The 26,138-nt window shown below is 33.0% G+C and overlaps 2 protein-coding genes and 1 non-coding gene across 3 annotated transcripts; 2 read left to right on the top strand and 1 right to left on the bottom strand.

Annotated features, from left to right (window-relative positions):
- The first annotated feature begins 3,350 nt into the window (after positions 1 to 3,350).
- On the top strand, positions 3,351 to 3,426 carry Bma-mir-5858. The gene has a single exon (XR_006228201.1). It is a non-coding gene; the product is annotated as a pre-microRNA Bma-mir-5858 (primary transcript).
- A 132-nt stretch (positions 3,427 to 3,558) lies between these two features.
- Positions 3,559 to 12,287, top strand: Bm9662 (Uncharacterized protein; the record flags this gene model as incomplete). Its single annotated transcript, XM_043074016.1, has 24 exons — positions 3,559 to 3,572; positions 3,842 to 3,966; positions 4,146 to 4,282; positions 4,605 to 4,715; positions 5,062 to 5,200; positions 5,425 to 5,576; positions 5,744 to 5,923; positions 6,036 to 6,135; positions 6,282 to 6,444; positions 6,568 to 6,683; positions 7,027 to 7,175; positions 7,467 to 7,601; positions 7,748 to 7,886; positions 8,139 to 8,315; positions 8,436 to 8,600; positions 8,716 to 8,828; positions 8,926 to 9,099; positions 9,418 to 9,549; positions 10,046 to 10,237; positions 10,442 to 10,537; positions 11,051 to 11,171; positions 11,477 to 11,547; positions 11,745 to 11,845; positions 12,125 to 12,287. 24 exons carry the CDS (start codon positions 3,559 to 3,561, stop codon positions 12,285 to 12,287), a joined length of 3,165 nt encoding a protein of 1,054 aa, XP_042929950.1.
- Positions 12,288 to 19,813: 7,526 nt separating this feature from the next.
- On the bottom strand, positions 19,814 to 25,180 carry Bma-eps-8 (Uncharacterized protein; the record flags this gene model as incomplete). Its single annotated transcript, XM_043074017.1, has 14 exons — positions 19,814 to 19,951; positions 20,139 to 20,282; positions 20,397 to 20,637; positions 20,781 to 20,873; positions 21,163 to 21,272; positions 21,612 to 21,825; positions 22,014 to 22,123; positions 22,387 to 22,509; positions 22,755 to 22,991; positions 23,280 to 23,353; positions 23,490 to 23,619; positions 23,919 to 24,077; positions 24,880 to 25,094; positions 25,168 to 25,180. The coding sequence occupies 14 exons, from the start codon at positions 25,178 to 25,180 to the stop codon at positions 19,814 to 19,816; spliced, it is 2,001 nt and encodes a 666-aa protein (XP_042929951.1).
- Positions 25,181 to 26,138: the final 958 nt, after the last annotated feature.

Genomic DNA, 26,138 nt, shown 5'->3' on the forward strand with positions numbered 1-26,138 from the left:
GAAATAATTGTCTTTTTCTTTGAAATGGAAATAACGATCAGGAGGTTTGATATCTGTTTATATCTTAAAAATGATGAACTTCCTGATGTCAGATTGTTGGATTTTTTCTTTTTTTTTTGTTTATATAAGATTTAAAAATGGCAGCGATATTGGATGACATTCTCTTCTTTGACATGCTTAGCTTATTTGTGAAAATACACATATGGGTTTTCGTCTTTCAGCATTTGTATCTTCCCTCGTTAATTAGCAATTTGTGGAATTCATTAATTGCCGAGACGTAAGTATTTAACTCATTTTTAACTTCAGTTGATCAATTAAATCTTTAGAATGTGAGATTTTAACATGCCCGCGCATAGTACTGATCCTTCAAGCACTGAAGAGCCATTAAAGCCTACAATGATCACAACAGCGCTCTAAAAAGTTAAGAACGAGACAACGCAGAGTGACACGAAAACTTCACTTTTTTCATAAATAATTCTTGTGAAGATAAATGACAGTAATTGTATGACAATGATGATTGTTTGCAATTAGCGCTCATTGCATATGAATACGGTAATTGTAGTGTGAATACTATTAGGTGAGAAAAATTTGTTTAAAAAAGATCCACGCTCTCTCGGTAGTACAACAGATTCGAATACTGTTGTTGCATTGTACAAGGGAAGGTCGGAGTCAGAGAATATAGGGGAATGTGGAGAAAGGAATGAGAATAATCTTGGACAAAATATGAGCACATTCACTCATCCTGCTTTGCTAAGATCTGTTCTACCATTCAACTTAGTGTTTAGATAGTGTCTTGTGTCATATTATGTGTCACGTGCAGACTGCTCTTTAAACTATTCAAATTTCACGATAACAATCATCACTCCCGCATATTCTACTTTGCGTGCTTCGTTAAATTTTGTTTACTTGATGTTTTCTTGCGAGTAGATCAACATGTACAAGTAAGCCTTTGGTTTAATTTGTTTGTACACAATTACTTATTGCTTGTTGTGGAGTAATTTAGTTTGGTTATAGGAGAATCCAGTGTTGACAAATTGGATGTCATCTACTCAGCAGTGAGAAGTTAACACCTAATGCTTCTTGTGTTTTTCATTCAAAGCGTTTATCAAATGCATCATTTTGTTGTTTTTGATAATACGATATCATGAACTGAATTACTGGTATAGGTACGTAAAAGTGTTTGGGACGTGTACTAGTGAAAAAGAGCTCGATAATACAGGGAGGGATCTGTGTAATCGAATTTCAGGAAACTGCTGGTATTGTTAATGGGAATAATGATGGTCATGTAGTGTTGGTGATTGTTGGAATTCAGCAGTAGCATATTTATTGTACCATTATGAAAGTCCAAATAATGCTACATAAAGTTCGTGAACTTTATGTAGCACTTCGCTCTGTCATCACAACATGCTATTACCACTACCACTACTTCGTAATAGAATGCAGCGATAATATACTGGTTATTATATAAATTGTTTTATCTAATCCACCTACTTGTCCATCTATCCATGACCTATTGATATATCTGTGATCCATCTTTCCACCGGTCTACTACATAAATATGTAGTCCAGCAACTATTTAATTATTCATTTATCTGCTTTAATCTTATCATATCTATCTGTTGGCAGTGTGCGAATACCAGCGCTGTTCCAATTTCAGTGCTTTTCATAGGAAATTTGAAAGCATGTAATTCCAAGTCCATATATTATGTTCTTTAAGCCATGATCTTTGCTTAATATTTGATCGAATCGACCTGTTAGTATTCACACTTCCCTTCCCATATCTCATACCATCCCATCCATTAACAACAACCATGGGCGAATTCCAGTAAATCGCTATTTTCAGCGCTGCCGCTCTCGTTACAACGTGTGCAAGTGCCATCTCTACAGAATATACATTCACAAATACACCAACACATGCAACACAAACGCACAATATCTTAAGTCTTTAGCGCTTTCTCTACAAATAACGTTCATAGTGCATCGCTGTAGAAACATACACTATTCGCTTTGTACGTAACGCAAAGTCAATTTCACTTCGTTTGCCCATATCAGAGCTTATCATTTATGTCTTTATCTTCAATTTCCGAACGGACCTCAACAAAATAGATGTGCGCACTCCAAGTGGATAGTAGCTGTATGAAATAGCATGCAAATCATAGTAAGTACACTTTGAGAAGTACGTTAAAATAGGATAGATCGTACATTTTTGATCCTGCTAGCAGTACTTTCTTCTTTAGATATTGGCGAAAGCTGTTAGCTGAGTCGACACTTTCACGCGTACTTGTCATTCAAGAGTTTGTTTCCTAGTGAGTGTAAGTGTACATGTGGAGACGTATTCCTTCTGTAGCAGAGTTAAAAATTATGAAATAAGAAGTAAAAGTTTGATGTATTTTATTCTGTACTCCTCTCTGTTTGTACATCTTTCAATTGCAAGTACATAACATCTTTAAAATTATACCCGTAATAGAAATTGATATTTCTATGATTCAAAAAAAATTTTCACTCAAGAATATGTAGTCCTGATCTGGAATAAACGAAAGTAGTGGTTTTATTCTGTAAGTTTTTATATGGTTATCCATCTAATATTGTTGTTTATACTGAATAAGTATCCGCTGCTTTTCTTGTACATTTCTAATAGGGATATACCAGATTGCACCATTGCATCTTCTCTTTATCCTTTCACTTTCCACTTTCCACTGTTCATCAATTCGGTGTTGAAGATTTGTATTTCTAGAATTTCGCTTCCTTTTCAATTTATCTTGTCTTCTGTTCTTGATAATTTCAAATAGCCTCCTTGCTTCGAGTTTCATAACTAACAATGAAGATGAGATTAAGTATGAGCTGGCTGAATGCTTTATCTTTTTCATTTGTAATCACTCTTTGCACCGCTCGGAAACTCTACGGTACACTCACTTCTGGATTCTTGATATTATCGAACTTCTCCAGATGTCTTGTAATTGTGGGATTACTTCTTGGGTATTGCAGCTTTTTTTCCTTTTCAGCTATGGATGTGTACCTAATACAGTAGTAACGAACAAAAGCACAGTAATGAAGCAAATATTAGTGGAGTCAGGGTTTTAGTAGGGATTCTACAGGTTTACGTTTCCTTCAAAAATAGAAAAATTACATCACAAACTTGTATTAATTGCCTAACTTGTTGGTAATTTTACATAGATCTTTGAAGCAAATGATTGACTTCCAGCAGTTAAACAAGTATCGTTAAACTTCCAGTTCTATCCGTCGACTAAACCCAAACTTCAAAACTTTCCATTCAGGAATTTACTCCGTAACATATTATGTTTAGATATTATACTTGTATTCATTCAAGGTTTTTTTCCAGTTTTACATTACTGCGAACAGAAAATCGCTTTGGATTAGGAAGTTGGTAGACAAAAGTTCCTAAGCTAAATCGATTTTCTGTTGCAAATGTTTGCATCAGCTAACGATTCTTGCTTTGATTTTTTCCGGAAACTTGGAACATTAATCGACTTCTAAATTTCAGCTCATCTTTTACCTCACCAAAATACAGATTTCGATTACAGATTTTAAAAAAAATCGATGATTTCAAAAAGGTAATTTTTGTTTTCCTCAAAACTCAAACTTGGTTTTCAACTCGGTTTTTCAGAAATAAACTATTCATACCTCTTTCAGTTTAAAGCACGCTCAGTTCAAAAAGTATTTGTAACTTCGTTGTTGATATGAATGAAAGAGGGAGGGGTAAGGCAACTTAAACTTGCTTCAAGCTTTTCTGTTTTATTTATCTCTGTATAATTTTTCCTATTATTTTATATTGGAACTGTAATCTTACCGCACAAAATGCTGAATTCCTATTACTATTTAGGGCAACGAAGCGATTAAACGAAGAACCAGAAAACGGTGAAATTTCAAAAAGGCGTCGTAAAACTCTTAGTTTTACACCTTTTAAACAAGTCGGAATTCCTATAAGTTGGAAGTTCGATTTACGAAGTTGGTTTCTGCATTGTTCTGTAATTATTAATTACTTTGCGTATATTTTGGTTGAAATTTTCTTCAAAAACTGCTCCCTTCAGTTCTTTTCCCTCGCCTCTAATTCTCCTACTTTTTTCATCATCTTTTAATGTTAAATTAGTTAATAAGGAAAATTATTTTATAAGAAAAATTTTAAGAGTTACGGGAAGCGGTACGCACGTCAGTTTCTCACTGCCAGTACGTCGATCCATACAAACGTGAAAGACTTGGAAATGCGGTTTTTGAAGCGCTAAGTGGACAAAAAACGATGAAAGCTGCTGCTACTGCACATAAGGCTAATTATTTCAATATAAGCGAAATTTTAAAACTCTGCAAAGACTTGATATCGTCTTGGAAATTATACTGGTTTTGAAATCGAACATCAGGTTTAATCTCTAAAGTGCAATCCCACTTCTTTATTTTTTTCTTTGAATATGAATTTTTCAACAACGTCTGCATGCTATAGTCTAATTCTCTTTAAAGCGCAATAATAAAAATAGAAATTCACATTGCCTTTTTATACAAGTTTGTGTAGCTACAGTTATTTTGCTTGCTGAACATATGGTAAATTACGCAAAATAATCATATCTCTTCAAATTAATTTCTGAACATTGCAGGTACCATTTACAACTTTACAAACTTATTTCCATCGTTCGCGAGCTCGGATGGCAAAAATAATGAATGATAATGACAATGCACTGCCTGAACAAATTCCGATCCCCATACCTGTAGGTTTTTCAGGTTTAAATGGGAATTCATGTTTTAATTAAAATTCTAAAATTATGAAACATTTAATGTGCTGAATTTTCAGGTTTCATAGAAATTTATTATTCTTAAGCTTTTTCACAGTTTTACTTTAAGAAGATAAACACTAAAATCTACAGAAACTCTTTTTATCGAATTGATTTTTATTCAAAACTCAAACTTTTTACTAAAAATATTTCTGTCTTAAATATGGATATAATGTGAGTAAATCTGGGTGGTTGTGTGAAATTTAAGTAGTGTTGCTCTGTAATTTTATCATAGCAGTTTAATACTCATTTAACTTTCGACACTTTTGGAACTGAATTTCAGCTTACCCTTTCTTCATCTGATGTGAATAACGCGCTCACAGAAGAAAAATTTCCAGTAGAATTTAAAAAATCAAAGCGACTGGATGCACTGTTGGATGTTCTTATGAGTAGAGTAGTGGCAAGTGATACCTGCATTAACGGTAGTTCAGAACTTGTTTAGTCGTCATTAATTGAGTATAGCGAAAATATATGTGCTTTAAAAGTAATCATGCAGTTGAATGTACCAGTAAAAGTTAACAACTGAAATTCGTTTATCATAGATTTTAATAATCAGACAATTTCTTATAGCTATAACTTATTGCACTGCCTCGTTATGGCATATTACCTTAAATGTCAAAGCTGCTTTAGGACTGTAAATTTGCAGGGACTTTATCGCCCTCAGATTTCGCACCTCGAAAATTGGGTTCTAATAAAAGAAAGCCAAAGGAAGTCCATCGAATAACTCCGGTGACGGCAACAAAAAATGAAAGCCTAGTGGATTTTGAGTCACCAAACAGACTCACTGATCAATCAGAAGTACTTTTTCGGAACTTTTCAACATTTTTAAGTGAAGCATCCAGATCATTATGAAAGTAATTCACTCGAGTGTCAGGAACATCATTCTGTCACGAAAAAACATTCTCAAAAAGACGTTTGATCTTTAATGATTTCTTTTTCTATATTTTTTTAAAGATTATGTTCAGACAATACAGAATGATCCTGCTGAAAGTAATACTATGAAATCAATAACTGCGAAATATAATAAAGAAGAAGTAATGGCAATAATCAGATCTGCGATATCGAATTCTTCTCTGGATGAGAAAACCAAAAAATTAGTGGAAGGAGTAATTGATGGAATACTTGACAAATCGCTGAATATTGATGTAAGTTGTCAACTTTTATTGTCCTTATAGTTCTTCTATAATCAAAAAAATTTCATATCCTCGAAAAATGATTTTTGTTATAGATCACTTTCTTGACATCAATTGCTTGCAGGACATGTGTGCTTTTTTAACTTTGGGTCCTGCTTTTGCAAACTCCAGTGTTTATCGAGTTGAACAAAATTTGGACATTCCGGATAGAATGCTTCATAAAAGTGCGTTTTTAATAGCGTGTTGTTTCTTTGTGGATTGACTTCCCAGTATCACTGATATCGTCTAGTCTTCTGTATACCTTTAAAAGGAACGCAGGTTACTCGTATCCGAAGATTTTGGGTTGATGTCTGCGATTATTGAGTTTCAGATGAAGTTGATTTCGATGAGGCTGCTGAAAACCACAATCACGTACCACATTTGTCGGGAAACTATGAACGTTTGGGTAAAATGGGAAAATGCGCAAATGAAGTTCATCGTTTTTCGCATTACCCAGCTTTGCAGGAAGAAGCGTTGCACAAAGCTATTGCAATGTTAGTCTTTTTCCTTTAGAAAACGTTCTACGAATTTCATACTTAAGATTGAATTAATATTTAATTATTAACTCAAATATTCAAAGCAGACCAGAAATTTCACAAGTTATGAAATAAATTTAGGGTAATTCGTGGCGAATATAGTGTTAGTGGAGCAGCAAGTATTATGGAATTGCCTACATCAACCGTGCATCCTTATGTCCGAGCTGCATTAGAGATTTTTTTGCCGCAACAGACCGGTTAGTTCAGTGTTTCCAATAATAGGTTATTTGATTTCAGAAAAGTTAAAACCAATGTTTCTTGTAATAAACCAGGTCTGCCTGTGGTGTTCCCTCAGTGGCCTAATCCCTATGATCCTTCATGAAATTTTTGTTGAAGAACGACAGGAAGACTTTTTAATTTAATTAAAGTTGGCAAAATTTTGACTGTTCTACCATCAGTAATGTGATTATATTCTGGAATGAATTATTTTCTTAGACCAGATTTTATTGGAGATTTTTTAGTTATTTTTGTTCAAAATTGCTTAAGTACAAAATTTAATGTATATTTATCCCTTGTTCTAATGCATACTGCTGGATTTAGAAACATTGGATAGAGAAACAGCAGCTGATCAATGTATCCAACGCAATGGTTCTGTTTCGGAGGAGGTTGAGATAGTGATCTCAAGTCTTATGAAAATTCCATCGTATGACCCGGAAGCACAAAAAAGATTTCACGATGCACTTTCTGAAGTTTGATTTAATTTCTAGCCTTGTTATTATTATTTTTATTAAATTGTACTTGTGTGGTCGAAGTACTCCTCCATCACAAGTCCAGTATACCTTAATTAATAATGTTGGTTCTAACTGTCGACATTAATTATTTTTCCTAATTCAGCTGCATCTACACAATGATGAATTATTTTCAAAGACCGTTGGATTTAAATTCGTGGCATTTTTCGTTTTTTTAAATGAAAATCTATTTGATTGTTTTAATTTCTTAGAAATTTACCTAGATAAAACATTCATTTCATGTCTTTGAAGGTTTTAACGAAAGATGTTCCAGTCGAAGAAGTTTCCAGCAAATATGGGATAGCAGTTGCTGCATTTCAACCGTACATTACGAAAGCCCGCGTGTTGCTTGGACAATCACCCTATCCAACATCATCTAATATCGAGGTTGCTTCATTCCGTAATATTTTACTCAGTAATAAGCAAATCTCATTGCGTGAAATCTTTAACAATATAAAAGGTTTGGATGAGATAATGGTAGCTTTCAAATCCGACATTTTCCGACATTTTGGTTGAATCGGGACTTATTTCAGGAAATATCAACGGAGCTAGGTGCAAAGTTATCAAATAGTAGTGAGGAATACGTAGATGAAGAAAATAATTTCAACAAGATGCTCACAAACACCGAATTTTTATTAAGGAATATTTCTACTGATGATACTGTCTTTACAAGTGAGATCTGCAGCAGCTTTCGGGCTAATAGTTTTCAAACAAGTACTGCCAGAAGTTTTCTAAAATCTTCAATAGTTATTTCAAAATATAAAGGAAGGGAAGATGTGTTTCATAAAATTCATGCAGACAGTCCTTTTAGTAAGCTGTCTAATTATTGTGTAATAGTAATAGTTATCTGAAATAGATCCTTTCAAATCAAGTGATAAAAAAAAATTATTTTACTTCAATATTTATGAACTAGTGAGATTTTAGTTGCTGCTACTGTTCATCCAAATATAGCAGAAGATTTTTCAAAGCATGAAAATCGGTATAATGCCGAAAACAGGTTGACGAAAACAGGTGAATCAATCAATGACAACTCTCACACCGAACACTTACTGAGTGGCGCAATCAGTGATCTTAATAGGAATAGTAACGAATTTGATGATGGTAGAGTTTTTGTGTACAGCACGCATTGCTAATATATAAATCAAGCTTATGATCAGAGAAATGAAAAAAAAAATATAATGTCATATGTATAACTGGATTAATATTGTATGCACTTTCCAGCTATCCACATTCAATCAGATGAAGCCGAAATTCGATCTAAATGCGGAAAGCGAATTGAAAATATGAATTCTACAAGTTCTGAAAAAATAGAACTATCAACAAAGAACATTGTAGCTTTGCATAGTAAAACTAGAAGTGATGGTAGTGATGACGAATTTGATGGCTGTTTGTTTTTACAGTTTCTATATGTAGCTTATATATAGCTTAAAAAATTTTTTTTTAATTCCAACTTGAAAACTTAGCATTTTACTAATGATATACATGTTTGGGAATTTTTCAGTTCCACGTTCAATTCGAGGTGTAACAAAACTTCTTTCCGATACGAAGCTGGACAAATTAAGTACGAAGCACTATGCCGGAACGCCGGAAAATCTGGCTATTAAAATAGACAAGGTGATTACTTCATTTTTTAAATTATATGGATAAAAATTCTCGTATCTTACAAATTCGTAAATTCATTACTGAATTTGAAGGTGAAAATTTTTCTTAGGTTTTGCGTCAGTATCGTTTTCGCGGTGACCGTAAAAAAATGCGCAATGGAATTCTCGAAGTTCTCTACAAATCGAAAACTCTTAGTGAGGCTTGTAAAGGGAATAGTTTGGCTCCAACAACGTTAAGTACATATGTTCGTTTGGTAAAAGTGCTCATCAATGCAGAGAAAACTGTGAGCTTTCTGTTTCTTTTTCTCTTGAAAATTTTGGAAGACTGATTGTAGATGTTTTCTTTATATTTCTGACTTTGGTTTATTGCTTTTTGAACGGAACTGTATCATTAAAATGCTATTTGTGATATCTGTCTTTTTATATTCTCGCAAAATATAAGATGGTTTATAAAAATTTTCCTGCGGATGAGATTTTTTTTTCTCTATAACAGTTTTTGTAGATTTTAGTCCATAGTTTTGTTTAGATGTAAAGGAACGAACTCTTCCAGATCGCTTTATGTTATTTATGTATGCATTATATTTGTATTTACTTATTTGAAGGGCTTGAATGGAAAAAGTGCTGCAACTTCATATTCAAATAAAGTTACAAATGTTGAAAATGGCAAGGATTCAAGCTGGTCAGCTGATTCAGCGAATAATGGTTATTTCGAGCAATTAACGAAAAAAGTAGACGTGGGTTTCAAACTTTTCTACTACCTTTGTATATGTATATATATATATATTTCAGGAAATTTAGACTGCCCAGTTTAAGCTGTTATTTGTATTCTGTCATTATTTCTGATTCTTTGAAGTCAGAATGTAAGTAGCACTCTGATGAATGTATAATTTGTCTTCTATTGATAAATTAGGATACAAAAGCTGCATTCTTGCTGTCATCTAAGTGGTCACAACACTTATGCTTTGCGGAGTTGAAATAGGCAATCACTGAAGCCGTCAAGGGTGTTCAATATGTAGGAAAATATGACATGTCATGGCTTATCTGTACCGTAGTAATAATCAAAATTCTGGGTATACTGTCAGAGTGCTAGTCTCGAAAAGCAGTTCAGCAACGATGACATTAGAACGTTGCGGCTGTGGATGTAGGTTTTTATTCAGTTTTCTCATAGCATATTACATTATCTCAGTTCTCGAAAAATGTTCTTTTCTTGATAAACCGAGAGGGTTTTAGCGAAACCTTCCCATGGATTCACCTAGTTTAGCAGAAGAAGACACGAAGACTGGTGCTGAACCGCTCGTTCAAAATGTTGATGTGATGTTGTTACATACGAAACCGATAATGAATAATTTGGAAAGCTTTTACAAAGTGCTGATTGCTTACCTTATCGAACAGCAGTACCGACGATCTGAGGAAGCACAAGAAGTACGAGATACTGGTGTTCAATCTTTCACGCATTACATTTCTAATTAAATTCTTTTCTTGCTTGTAGACATTTTTACTTAAGTTACAGATTTCCCGTTTTATTTATGTTTCATAAATTTCATTCATCTGCTTTTTTATATCTAAGTGGTTGAATATTTTTAGAAATTTTCGGGACTTTTTCCATCCGTAAACCGATAGTTTCAGAAGATGCGTACAAGTTTGGAATATGTATTACTCGACGGCTTATCGGTTGCTGAAGCTTTGAGAGTTCATAAAAGTCCAACAGAGCATGTTTTGCAGGTAATTTTTCTCTAACTTTAGTTCAAAATCATCAGTAAGAAGGTTTTTTTTTTTCTTTTTCTGGTTGTTTACAGGTTTATTTTATACTTAAAGCTGAGTTTATTCAGACAAGATAGAGATATGAAATTCTGCATGTCTTCAAATTCATCCCTGTGAGCTTGGTAGAATACGTGTAATGTAATCGAGTAAGGATACTGTTAGTAGGTCTTATATGATATGGCGCAGTGGTGTATATTTTATATTTTTGTGAATTTCCATGTAGGTTTTACTTGAATACTATCAAGTTTTATTAGTTTTATTATTTTTGGTGTTCATCATTCCCATTTAGAAATCTCAGATCAGTCAATTTATCAACTTATTAATTACTGATAGCAAAAAATACAGGAATAAAATTTAGCGTTTAATGAGTAATTTGGGATGCTCTCACAAAGTATTGATTACCTACCTTATCGAATATAAATGGCTTGGCAAAGTAGAAAATTTAATGACTGTTTTTGATCATGTTTTTTACAGGTTTATTTAAGTCGATGTCGTGAAGTTAATAGGTGCATAAAGACGGAGTTTTCAAATTTTAAATCAAATGTCATACGCGCAATAAGAAGGAATTTAATGAACGATAAACAAGATGTGGGAGGTTTGTTTTTGTTTTTGTTTTGTTTTTCGCTAGTTTCCTTGTCTACCGAATTTATATTTTTTTCAAAAATGTTTAAGAATATGCATGCTTTAATCTTAATTTGCACTTCTAATGACCTTTGTCTCATTTTTAATTTGAGAACAGATAGGATTACTTTCTGCATAAAGCTGAGGTTATTTAGGAAAGATGGAGCATGAGGTTTTGCATGTCTTCAAATTCATCCCCATGAACTTGGTAGAATGCGTGTGATGTAAACAACGATATAAAGTTTATTAAAACACTGCTGTACTGAGACTATGTTTCAGCAGTCCAAATGCACAACAATACAACTCGGCTTGCAAAAAACAACATAAAGCGTTTCAACAAACGGCTTCAGGTTTGTTCCGCTTACAAAGCGTTTTTTTCTTGTTTTTCTTTTTGCGTTTGACAAATTTCTTCGAAGTTCAAGCAGAGTTTCATAAATTTGCAGTGGTTTTAATGAACACGTTGTATATACTTCACCTGTTTTACTTCTTTGTTTTGTCACTGTTTCTATTTAATTACTTATATCTACCAGCGAAAACTTATTTGTAGAATAAGGAGTTGATGACTACAGAACCGACTGTGGGTACTTTGAAACATCTTAACTTGATTTTTTCTGAAGATTTTCGCAGACCACTGTATGATTATTTAAAGTAAGCGGTTTAATGATTATTGTAAATAATTGCCAAACACGTTTATGACATAGTAAATTTGTAGCGAATTATCAGTTGTTGTGTGTTACTTTCTCGCATTAATTAAATTTATTTTTTTGAGTTGTGCTGATGTGTGTATATTTAATAATCAGTTTAGATTTAAGGGATCAACTTTGTATTTTAAGACATTTTGCAAGCTGCATGTTTGTCACGGTTTTTAAAAATTATTGTATAAATTCAATCTAAGATTTCTAGATCATTATTAATTTTCTTTTCCAGAAAGCTCAGTGGTGTGAATTTTCCTATTGAAGATTCCCTCATCGTTGGGTTGGCAAAAATGATTGTTAATGGATTTCCAATAAGCAAGCAAATCTTTTTTGCGGATACAATCTGGGATGAGTGGTTATCAAATTATCGTAAGGAATATCCAGAATTTGGGTAGGAAGAGGAAGAGTTGGTCATGGATATTTCGATTATGTTAAATTTAAGAAATCCCCGTTTAAAATCGACCGATCACTACAAAACAATTACCTCAAAGCGAATTTATTCGCTCTCCTTTATTGTTTCGTGTCATGCTTTCAATTTCCATTGTTTGATTCCTAATTACAAATTAAATCATCCAGAACAGTTTCGAAACATGAAGTGCGCTCATTGCCTCAAACTTTTGCCTTTCAAAAATTTCTGGATTTTCAACATTTTTCTAGAAGCACTGTTAATGATATGATGTTTGCTAAAATTTGATTTTTTTTTTTTTTTGAAAATTCAATGTAAGTAGATTCCAACCGTTGTTCGCAATTATTACAGCTCATATGTTGTAATTACAAGTAATCTACTACTTATTTGAATTTAGTTGAGATATCACTTCTTTTATAGCTTATCATATTAAAAACTGAGGCGAATCACCCGTTTTCAAATTATTTATACCAATTTTAAATTTTGTAAATTTTAACACTGCTTCCTGCAGTGCTCATATAGTCCATTTTGGCATTTGAACGCGCCTTAAATCACCTCGATGCATTTGAATCACTTTAATAGCTTATCCATTTCCATTTATCGGATGTCAATTTAAACTACTTTCACTTAAAACACAATGCAGAGTTTGAGAAACATTTGCATTTGTAAAGACATTCCTTCTAAGAAAAAAAAGTCAGTGTAAATAAATAGGTGCTTTTTTACCGTTATCGTAGATTCGCTAGTCTCTTCATCTCCAAATAGCATCACTTCGAAATGCAGCATATAATTCTTCGGATTGATTGATATCGATTGCTCACTGATCTCTTTCCAATGTCTTACTGTTTTGACTTTTTTGTGTACTTGTCCTCATGAAACGGTCAATCTTTCGCGTATGTCTTTCTACGGTCGAAATCATAGTATTTGTTGGCTTTTATAGTTTTTCTTATGTGGTTTTCTTTTATAATTTTTAATGCATCATTTTTTTTTAATGCATAGCCAACCTAATCGATGTATACTATGTTGTTGTTTTGTTTTTTTTACTCAACTCGTACAATAAATAGTGTTGTTTGATGAATAATGGGGACAATATTACCTCGAGATTTTTAAAACTGTTGTCACACATGTTGCAATGGTTGGATGAAATGTCCGACCAAAAGCATGTTACCCGGTGATGTGTTGTGTAAAATATTCGAAGTAAGCGAAATTTATGTGCTTGCGCTGCTTCTTAATCTCGAACACCAAATGTTTAAACGCTAAAGTTGTTGGGTTGTGGTGACTCTCAGATTTCCTTGGGACAGTGTTCAAGTGCTGGTGAGGGAATTGAATTAGGTAGCTTGATTCCTGTAGGTAAATCATATAGTAAGATGTTTTAGTGCTGACATTATAAGAAAAACAAGCAACTTTTAGAAGTCTTGATGGTATGATTGTCCACCTTTAAAACAAAACATAATAAAGTTCTTGACATCGAGAATCGGTTAAAATGTTGGAGAAAGAGATTTTAATTGCGAGTTTGTAAACCATCCGCTACGTATTTGTGTTAAAGGCTCAAGCCCGTAACTGTTATCAAATAATCGAAGTGCTGGACTTCTTACTCCTATCCCACTTATTCATGGGAGTTTATAAATTTCATAATGTGGATAGTGTTTCCTACTAGAATAATTTGAAATTGTAAGCTGAGTAATATTATACGCATTCTACATAGATAATTTCATGGAAATTAATGTAAAAATCATCTCGGAAGTAATTTCTTCCGTAAAATTAAAATTTCTTAATACATCATTTTACTTATATCATTCTTACCATTAACTTAAGTTCTTTTGTAAGCAACAAAATCGAGCTATACACCGATTATACTCTTCTTCAAGTTAGAATAGCCTCAACTGGCTAAGTGCATTAGTAAAATAAATAAATGTTAAAGGGCGCTGCTGTTAAATGTTAAACTGCTCTTCAGATTTTAATAGATACCTGAAATGACCATAACTTCGATTTTTTTAACTAGTAGGGTTTTGGTAGATGAAGAAATGATATTGTCACCGCTGTTGGCTTTTTTGTTGTTAACTACATCTGTTCTTATAGCTTAAATATTAGATGAATTTAATACAAATTTTGAGCAAAATCTTGCATAGATTCTGCTATGGTATGATTAAATTAGTTAATTCCACACTAGCCTTAATGCTCATGTTATCCCAATGATTAAATTGATTTTAATCGCATAGGTCCTGAAGGCTGTGTGGATCCCGAATTTTGCATGGATTAGTAGCACTGCACTCATTTATCTCATCCAGTCCTCGCATCTTTTTATGAAAGGACGATTTCCCTCATTTCTTCTCTTTTATCTTTTGTGGTTTTTTAAGCTTCGTGCTAATAAATTCTTCAACCACTATTAGTTGTGATGGTTTGTTTTTTAGTTGTGACTGCTCATATATAGCTGCTGTGGTGAACAAAGCTGCCGCTGTGCAATGATATTTTGTACTTGCAACATTGTTTTTGCAACAATGATTGCTCAATACGGAAAGCTATTGCTACTTCGGACTATCATCTGTGTCATGTATTTACCATCAGTACAGTATTTTCTGCTATGTAGTGATAGATTATTTAAACAATAGTTGCAGTAACAGAAGGAATCTCATTATGGACAGCTCTCCTTATGATTTTGGAACAAAGATTCGAATTATATATTTTAATTACGAGATAATCTCACTTCAGTTGGAAATCCACACTTCCTGACGTACAAGTAAGAAGTGCAATGGATCGTCATCCTATCGTTTAATGGAATAAACAGTCGACTAAATTTTATTACCGATCTCTTGAACGACGATAATCCTTCATGGTATATCATAAACATCGCACTCAAACATTTGTTATTTGGATCATTGAGAACCCAATGAGATGAAGGTGTAGTAAAGGTTTTAATCCATTGAAACGGCATTCGAAATGGAAGAATGAGAAAGGTGATGAACAAATGCCGGGGTTTTTTTTCCCGAAGACCACTATTTCGTATGAAAGAGTTATAGAAGAAACTGAAAGCGATAGTTTTACAAAAATTTAATGAATAATCAAGTAATTCGATCGTACTTCGGATAAGGTAAGGAAAATCATGAAATTTGATTAAATCCATCTGATAATTTATTCTATTTTCGTCATGATTTTCCCTAGAAATCAAACACTTTGGCATTAACATCTTTTTGATCAAGAAACGATACGAACTTAAACAGCCTGTAGTCTTCGGTCACATATCACACTAGTTGGACATAAAAAGCAAAAGCCAAAATATTAATAACAATAACAGAAGTCGAAGCAACAATCAACAAATATTTCATAAACTTCCTGATGGACATAATGGCTTATATTACGAAGGTTAAGAATATTTTTTATTTATCGGACTTAATCAAATCCTTCTCCAATGAACTTTTCATTGTTTCCTCATTGAAAAAACATGGAGCGATAACTGGTAAATTCATCACAGATATATTATGCCTCGTTAATTGAAAAATTGGAAATGAAAGGTCATACATCAAGTATTTTTTCATTTCCAGTTTCTTATTCAACATTCAGTTTCAAAACGTGAATCTGTTGGATGCAGTCTTATGCTTAGAGAGATTAAAGTTCTTCTTGTACTTGCACTTGACAATATGCTCAAAGAATATTGAACCATCAGCTATACTATTCAGTCCAACCTTACCACATTATCGCAAAAGAGAGACAATACATTCCATTATCAAGCAGTTTCTTCTTTTGACCAATAATTCTAGAAGATTCTTTTCAGCTGATTAATTGATTAGTACAAGAAGTTGATTAGTACGTTAATTCTTTATTCACTGATTTCTCAGAATTCAGCTCCTCAACTATTTTTGTCGAGGACACACGAAATTTCTTATTCATCATATTTTTTCTACCAACCTACGAATACCAACAAATAATTATGTTGAAATATGATTTTTACTAATCGACAATCTTACACTATATTTGTAACGTCAGGATGCTTGACGGTGAAGATAAAATTATCAAACATATTCCGTCCATTAACTGCGAGAAAACCCGAATTTTCACAATAAAGCTGTTGTCAATCCTTGCGCAATAACAAAAAAACGTGTCGGTCTTTTTCTTTATACTGGCGTTTTAAAAATCATTTACCTTTTTTGCTGTTTTTTGTCATCATCACTAAATTGAGAACATGAGGACATCTCGAAATTTGCAGCACGGAAAACAATGATAAAGTATTTTATGGGCTTACGACAATATATCAGCACCATTAGTTGACTACACCATTATTAATTGAGTTTTACATTGCACTGTATGGTTTATAGTATATTCCGAATCTATAATGAAAATTTTCAAAAATGATTGCCTAAATAATAAGTACATGGTTAATCTTTTAAAGAATGGATAATTTACTCTTCTAATATGTCCAAAGACAGTAAGATTCTGGACTGGCTCATTTAAATGTTTTGTCCTTCATTCGGTATGAATATGGACTATCAGATAAGTTAATCAGTTGACTTAGAAATTGGAAAATTTTTTACTATAAAAAGTATGCAAAAGCAAAATTAGAATACATCTTAATAATGAATACATGTTGATATATATAATAATTATATTAATTGATATAATAATGATATAATAATCACGAAGGTCTCGTGAACGACTGCACATACCTGTTGAAAAATAAAACCACCTTGACTTTTCTTTGTTCAACATACTGCCAAAGTTGCATTCTCTTTAATCCTGATAACCTACTGCAAAACATACAAGCTAACAAAAACCATATGACAATTCAACAAATGCATTCTTTGGACACTTAATGCATTCTGAATTCTTTGTTGTATTTATCCTCATAGTAAGCGGGATAATGAAAAATACAAGTTTTGAACAATCATTTTTTGCTGTAAATTCGTAGGCCTTTAATAATGCTTTAATTCCTTAGTTTGCTAAAACTCATCTACACTGCAAAATAATCATTTTATTTCACTGTACACGAAAACGAATGATATTTCTAATAATTGATCTGGTTCTAAACAATGCATAAAATGGAACTGAATTTAATTGACCATGAAGTATCATTTAAAATATTCATTTCAACTTAATTTCAAGCAAACAATAAAACAAATTAGAACTCAGCTTCAAGTTTTATGAAAATTTAACGAAATTTCATTGATGACAACTCTTTTTTCCAGTCATCTAATTTTCACTTAATCTGATATTCACTGTTATTATATAATAAAGTATACCAAGTTCCACAAATAATAACAAAGCAAACTCAGTCAGGAAATGGAGAAAATAGATAAACAGATATTTACTAGATACTTAACAGTTATTTTTGTTATCTGCAAATAAATTTAAGACTCATAAAACATAAAATGAACGAATAATTATGACGCTACCGAGCTTATAAACTGTAACTTACACATGGCATGCTGTTAATAATGAGTAACAATGACATACAAAATAACTTGAGGAACAATTATAAATATCAGTATATGTTTAACAGCAGAAGCTTCCCGGACTAAAACAATATATTACTGCTATTCTCGCGAACTGCACTATTATGATTGATAACAAGAATCCAGAATTTGAACAGCAACATTTCAGAACTTGACTAATTCGAAATAAGCGACCAGTTTCTACTGTACTTTTGTTGGCAACACAAATATGACTATGAAGGCAATCTTTTAAGAAAAAAAAATCTCATCTCTTAATTCAACAGATTGAAACCCACGTTGCTCCATGAATAAGTGCGTTAGAATAACAAAGTGTAACAAAATATAAATTGAACAACCCATGACACTGTAAGTTTATGATTAATTAGATTCATACAGTTCAAAGAAATATTTTCATTGCTAATCTAAATAAAACGCTAGTTGTAAGAAAAAAACGTGAATTCACTTAAATCCGGAACATCTGTAGTATTAGATCAAATTCGATCAAAAACACCAATTATTGTTAGCATGGATGACACACGATTTCTGGCAGTGAAATAATGACAGATACGTGCATCCGCCGAGACTTAGTCTGTACCAAGTATATTTCACAGGTTAAAGCATTTCTGAACAGCCAATTTTCGAAACAAATTTCATTTCAACTAAATGAACTTCAATTTATGATGAGCTTGAAAATGCACTCTAATATCAAAAGTGGGGAAAGTCAGTCTCTTATTAATTTGAAGTAAAAAAACATTCGTAACTTTTCAGCTTTCTCTATTGAATAAGAATTTGCATTATTCGCTTTCGTAATTCATTTCCAAAATTTTCGAAAATCGTGGTTCCACTATTCTACGAAAAATTAATGTTCTAATATTCAAAATTTCGCATAAATTGAGATGAGATATACAAAATTCTATATGAATTTCTCATCCTTAAAAATATCGACTAGGAGAATATTCTTATCTTTGGTTATCAACTATTGTCATAAAAAATCTATTCAGCCAGATTACACAAAAATTGTACAGCAAACAGAGCAAAATCATGCATGGCTAGTTACACATTCTGACAAGCATGATTTGCAAACTCCTGATTTCGCATCCGAATGACATCAAGTGACTGTTATCATCGTGATTAACTCTGCTATGTGGTCTGAATTTTTTTACACATGTACTGACAAGAGCATTTTCACGGTAGGTTGTTATTATCATTTATTTCAATATTTTCTGAGTGCATTACCAGTTAGACAAAGAATAAGCGCTGCACAATTTCCAATTCAAAAGTCAATCAAACGATATACTCTTCACCATGTGATAAAAAAATAATAAACAGTGCTGTGTTGGCAACATTAGTGTGTTAATTTAGGATGCAATGCAGCTGTGAAAACTGCTAATTAGAATACCATCGAAGTTCTACAACACCCAATGTTTTGCAACAAGAAGGAAAGTCCCAGGTAGCCATCTGTATCTCTACTTAAGTTTCAAGATCAAAGCATTCATTTAAAAATATTTATGCCCAAAATATAATTCTGAGACTGTATTTAAAGAACTATAAAATAAGGTAAAACTTGATTCGGTAAGCTAACATACCCCAGTAAAAATGACCGTAACTCGAATGTAAAAACAGAAACATTACTTACTCACAAATATGCCCATCGTGATCAATATATGACTCTGCAAACTGCCCAAAAAAGAGGTAAAGAATACTATCAGTGTAAAGTGTTACAAGATCTACATAAAAAACTATTATGCAGGACATAAATTTGTTTGGTCGTAATTTTCAAAATAGAAAAGCTTAAAAAATCAAGTGAGCAACGAACCTAGATATATGTTTAAAGAAAATTGTAAAAAATATATTTGAAAGAGAGCTATTGAATTATGTAGTGCTAACACATAAATGGAAAAAAAAGTAAAACAGATTACAAAGAACAAATATGATCATTTTGAAAGAGATTCCAAAATGACCTAAATTCCAATCGAAAACATCGCTCCTGTCTAATTTCCAGTAAGGAAATTTACTGAAATTCTCAAAAAACCTTAAAAATGAAAATGATACTGATGATTTAATAAGATATGAAACAATAAGTGACTAGAAAAAACTAGAAGTATCTGAATTCTCCTCGCTTGCCTTGTCGTTGCTTGATATATTCCGGTGCATCGTCACTCATAATACCCGGACTTAACGATAAAGATACTCCGCTGTGCGGAACTACATTTCCCTGCGATGGCATCCGATCCTGTAAATTACAATATTAAACACTGACTCTCTACAAAAAAAAAAAAAAAAAAAAAATTTGCCCTTAAAGATAGCAGAGTTCAAATTTATATAAAAATTTCGTGTTCGAAAATGACTTCCAGATGAAAATATGCGATATTTACCGACAAACGTATGACTGTAAGTGCATCTGTGAATACAGTACTCACTATGTGAAGAGTCGGGTCCTGAGGTGGCAACGACTGAGGAGAACCATGATCTACGTTTATAACAGACAATATGGTATGCGGGACGTAACCAACACGGTGGTGAACATTTGTGCATTCCCACCAATTTTTATTATCGTTTAAGACCTGTAACCATATTTTGTTTGACTTTTCAACTTAAAAAACTGAACTAAATAAATGATAGTTCTGAAAAACTCATGCCACACATAAATATATATAATCCACAACTTCTGAACTCACCTCAAGAAATTCACCTTGACTGACGGTCAATTCCTTCGGATTTTGTGCAACTCGAGTATGTGTAACCTGCACAAGTTTGGCATGACGAGCTATAATACCATCTAGAAAAGTTCGCTGCCGTGGACTCTGTTCTTGTAAAATCGGTCCGAGCGACGGAGTCATATGATGCTGTTCACTTTCGTTAAACTGAGACTGATAAAGCGGCCGTCGCGACATAGCTGGTGATGGTTGATGTGATGTCCTGCAGTTTCTTATAAGAACTGAGTTATCACATTTATTGAAAAAACAATGATAGGTTAATGAAAATGTGGCTGAAGTCGTATAGATGAATAAATAGATAATAAACAAAAAAAAAAAAAAAAATGTAGTTTCAAATTAGTTTACTCATTCTGTCTTGCCGTATAGCTAGCCACTGATCGCTGTTCAGCTTCTTGTGCCATCATTTCTTTTTCAGCTGCTAAGCGCTGTTTTTCTTGTCTGGAAAGCGTATCAAATCAAATCCAATCCAATAAGATTATCATTATCATTTTTCATCCAATGCAGAAAGCAACTCTTACGGACACTACTCTAATTAACACCAAATTATAGCGATTCTTCTCCACGGGTCTTAAAAGCAACGAAGAGCATAGCATGACAAATTAATACAGAACAAAGTTATAGTCTGTACTGTTGCTCTATTAAAATGTTTTGATGAAGATGGGACCTTTCTCAATACGCCCTTTTACGTCATCTATTCTTTTTGGTATGTGCTAGTTGTAAAACATACAGAATTCTGCGCTCATCTTCAAGAAGTCGCCGTTCACGCTCCGCAATTTTCTCTCTTTCAAAATCCAGACGTTCCTTTTCCAGAGACATATGACCCAAGTCCACATTTAACTAAAGACCAAGAAGTATGAAAAAAGGTTGACAAATCCAATACAAACAAAAAAATTTCCATACTCAGATTCTCAATACCCAGCTAGGGATACGCAAAACTTAATACGTTAGTCTCTCAGCGAAGTAGTTCAACATCAGTACTAACATCAGCCTAGAACAAATGCTACACACTACCATATCTGTCCATAAGAGAACAATATTGTTTAACTTATGAGCCTATTTTGTCTACTAAAATGATAAAGGTTAGTTAAATAGGTAAAGACAACTTGTCCTCATAGTTGTTCGTAACTATACTATATTTACTGTAAACAAATATAAACTCTAAATTAAATCTGGTACATTATCAACAGAGTGATCCCTGATGGGTGGTCGAGTATACGAATTTTGAGTGGGGGGTGGTGGTGCACTCACACCACGATGAATCGGATGTGGCACTGACAGATATCGTGCAGGACTTTGTGGACCAATATAATTATCTGGATAACCATATGGTGCAAAACCATCCAGAAATATAGGTCTGTAAGGTTTAGGCAACGGACCAATCCAATCTTCTCTGCAATACAATTTTTAAAAAAATATATTTTCATTTTTTTCATTAAAACTTTAGTTTCAAAGTAATTCCGCTAGATATACTGAAAATCATGGTATTTTCTATGAAGGTCTTAGATATATAAAAAATTGCTGTGTATGGTTTACATGTGCAAAATAAGTAAGATTTGAAAAAAAAAAAAAAAAACAGACGGAGCTATTCTCCACGCTTCTCCCATAGCCAACCATACGTCAGACTCTCTGCTTGTTAAACAGTTCTGCAACAGTTCGCGAGTTTCCAGTGAAAGCAACGGAGAGACAACCTAGAAAAAATAGTAGTCTAAAATTTCTTTAATGATTTGAATTTTATTAATAAAAGTGTGACAACTCGCTGTCTGCGTACTTTATCCGCCACAGTAGGTATGACAAATATAGTAAGTCGTTTATCTCTACTTCACCTTTTTATTTTACCATGCCATCTAGGTTCGCTTTCTTCATATTCTTCCACAAAGTCGAGAAAATAGGCAGTACCTCAGAAATCCACAAAATGAGTACTACGGAAACCTTTGATAATCTAAATTCACACCTGAGGAGCGATGTTTCTTCCGAGACCCCAGCGACATGCATCAAGTATGACTGTGAGAGGAGTGAACAGGAAATGCAATAATTCTGGTGCATTCGGCTCATGAATGTGATTTTTGAGCTTAGCCTGTTAAAAGTTTCTCGAACAGATGAAATGAAAGACATTTTGGTTTATAAATTTCAATTCTTACCTGATGAAAACGACTGGTGAAATACTTATATTACTAAGAGCTATCTCACAACTGGAATAACTCCTTCAAAGCAGCTAAGAATTTAAACGAAAAGACATTTTAAAAAATGTTGATCACTTCTTAGTACAAATATGCAAATGTTTCTTAGTGTTTGCCAAAACAACAACAGCAAATAACTTACCAGCAAATTAAATGACAACTTAAATTTCTGCAAAATGTCAACAAATTCAAATTCTCCAGGAAGTTGTGCGCGCATCTGTAAAATACCACTTTGTGGATCAATAGGTATGCGTGAGTTCTGCTTACGATGAGTACGCTGTCGATGTGCTTGAGCTTCAAGCTCACGTTGAGCAATTGCAGCTGACTGTATGCGGGCAACAAATCGCTCTATATCATCGAAACATCGATTTAATGTATTCTAAATTAAATAATCATATATATATCAAGTACCATGGAGTTAAACTGGAAATTAGCAAAACTTTCAGGTTTCGCAGATATGTAAATAATGCAATCATAATTCTGCAAAATTTGTGAAGACGACTTAACATAAGGAATTGATATTCGATGATAGAGAAAGAAAATCATTAATCAATGAAATTGAGTACGGCGGACAGAACTGCTTTGATGTTCATTGTAATGTATGATCATCAACAAGCAAAATAAACAGTTCTAGTAAGCAGCGCTACTCACAGAAAATTATCCTTACCACATCTCTTTCAAATGATTCACTACTATCAGAACTGGCGGAAGTATCATCACGAAAACCTCGAGCAGGTAGCTCTAAAAAAAAAATAACTCAGCATAAAAATATTCTACTAATATTTGACACAGTTACATTTCAGTACTGGTATATATATAACATCTGGTTCAACAAAACCATTAAAAGTTATTTAGTTCAATAAAAAGAAAAACATACCCATCACGAATGCTGGTTGATACCCAACCATGAAGCCCGTATCGCGTCGCCCTGTTCTTACCTTTTTGTAATGTCCCGATAGAAATGCCTTTATGTCATCCACAACATCATTTGCCGAGACACGATTGCACTATAAAACAGTTTATCAAATCACTTAGTTTATCTAACCAGTAAAGATTAAAAGAAATCAATCTCCTTCTTCAGTAATTTATCGCCTCCAATATATTTTTGTTATTTAATGGAATGTATGGTTACTTTATTGTCATTAACTAAATATTTTCTAAAAAAGGTCAGCGCATTTAATAAAAAATTAAGATGATACAGATTATCTAAAAATATAAGCACTAAAAATAAATCAACATTTAAATTGTTCCTATTACAAATTTCCAAGAATTTAGAAAAAACCAAAATTTTGTAAAGGATGCACACTTGAAAAATATGCATTTCGGTGGGGTTCAAGCTTCTGCCACGTTTTTTATCTTCCTTCACGACGAATAATAAAATATTGTTATACACATCGCGAGGATTTGCAGACAAATGTGCAATTGGATTTGTTACGAGTTCCATTGGAAACTGTTCTACAAGATCCTAAAAGAAAATGAATATGATGGAAAGGTAAAATTCTTTTCAATTAAAATAAAAGCATGTCTAAGCTTTTCTACGTTACTTAATGTGCATAAAGTTCCTTGAAAATCCCTGGAAACTCTTAAAATACATAATTTCGAAGGTGGTTCCTAAAACTGCACATCATGAATGTTCAATCATTTTAAATATGTCCTAAATCTACTGTGCTAACACCCCACAACAAATATTAAGCTTTATCCAAAAATCTTTTCAGCAATATCATTTGGACATGAAAGATATTTACTTCAAGTACAGTTGTGTAATCTCAAATTCTTCAACTCTCTCATGCGTAAAGGCTTTACAATTTTTCATCTTATAACGAAGTATTCATCTCACAGCTTGGAGTATATATAACTTAATGCTACCAACATTATGATATGCCAAAATTTTCGTCCTTTCTTTTCTCCTTTCTCTTACTCCCTCTTTCTCTAAAAATTCGGTACAAACACAATTAAAATTCAAAAAAGTATGGAACAAGGCCCATACTTTAATTCATCTTCGATGTACCGCTGACTTCTTTTTTCACGAAATGGGTGATACTTTTATAAGCAAGATAGACAAGTTGAAGATTTCGGAAGTTTAGGAATACAGCCAGACTAGTTATTTAAGCTAGTAAATTGTCAAGTAAAGTTAAAATAAAGTCAGGACTAGTCGAAAAAAAAAAAAAAAAAAAAAACCGTCTGCAAGTTCGATGCAATACATCTATTGGAAAAAACTCTAAATTTCGAAAACTGATCATCGAAGTAAAGAGTCAAGTAATTCTTACTCCATTTTCGTCCTCAACCGAAACAACTCTGGGTCGCAATCTGAGTACCATTGGTTGTGCCCATATCGCACTACTATTCTCCAACTGTTTTAGTTTTCTGATGCCATCCTCAGGATATTGCAAACCGAATTCTCGGCCAATAGCAAATGTTGCCAAATGTTCCACCCAATATGATGGTGTATCACTCTCCAAAGCGCTCGGATGACGACTGCTACCTATACTGATAATAAAATTTAAATGAACATACATCTGAAAGTAACTGAAAACGAAAATATGAAATCAAGCTACCATGAATGCTCATCGATGAATTTCCGATTATCCCGTTATACCGCTGCGGTGCGACGCTATTGTATGGCAGTACTGCCGGCGATGGAGCATTTGACGATAAGGAAACTCCACCACGTGAATAGTAATATGAATTTGAGCCAGATGCTGACGGATGTCGTGAACTGGTCGGATAACCACTGCAAATAAGAGTTAAAAACTTACTAATCTGTTACAGGTTTCTACAGCGCGGGATCAAAACTTCAACTTTGTTGTAAATAATAAAAGAATTCTAAACTAAAGATAAACTTTAGAATAAAAGATAACAAAAAAAAAAAAAAGAAAAAGAAACTGCTCTATTGTCACAAATCCTAAACTTCCTCTAGAAACAAAAAGATAAACCTACTTCCACACTAAGATGTATCGCCTGAAAATGAACCTTTCCTGACCAGGAAGACGGTGATACTCCCTGTCTATCGCCTTCAGTTTCTATTATGATGCCACATTTCAGAGTTTGCAAATATAATCTGGTAGGAAAAGTTCAAAGTATAAAACAGATAACTAACACCAGAGAATGTAATTGTCAAATGCTTTTAACACTGTTGCCGCCAGTGAAAGTACACAAAATGCCTATATTAAGTTAACCGGTTATTGATTCTAATTAACGGAGAGCGAACCGATAATTTTAAATTTATTATAGCAAAAACTAATCACCAAACCATTCAAAAAAAAAAAAAAGTTCTAAGAGAATAATGAAAGGAAATAAGTACAAAAGAGAATAATGAAAGGAAATAAGTAAAGTAGTGGGACGGTGAAAAGTATTAAAACTACTTTCCCCCTACTTGCAAGTTGACACATATGTTCGTGTGTTTTTAACTAAATTTTTCCTAAAAGGAATTTTTATTTCATTTTTTTCTTTAAATTTAAACCTTGAATTTTTATAATATTTTAAATTTAAAAAATTTTCTGGACAGAACTACCTAGCGACCAAGACA

The sequence above is a fragment of the Brugia malayi genome, assembly GCF_000002995.4.
Source record: "Brugia malayi strain FR3 genome assembly, contig: Bm_v4_ChrX_scaffold_001, whole genome shotgun sequence".
In the NCBI taxonomy this organism is placed as follows: domain Eukaryota; kingdom Metazoa; phylum Nematoda; class Chromadorea; order Rhabditida; family Onchocercidae; genus Brugia; species Brugia malayi.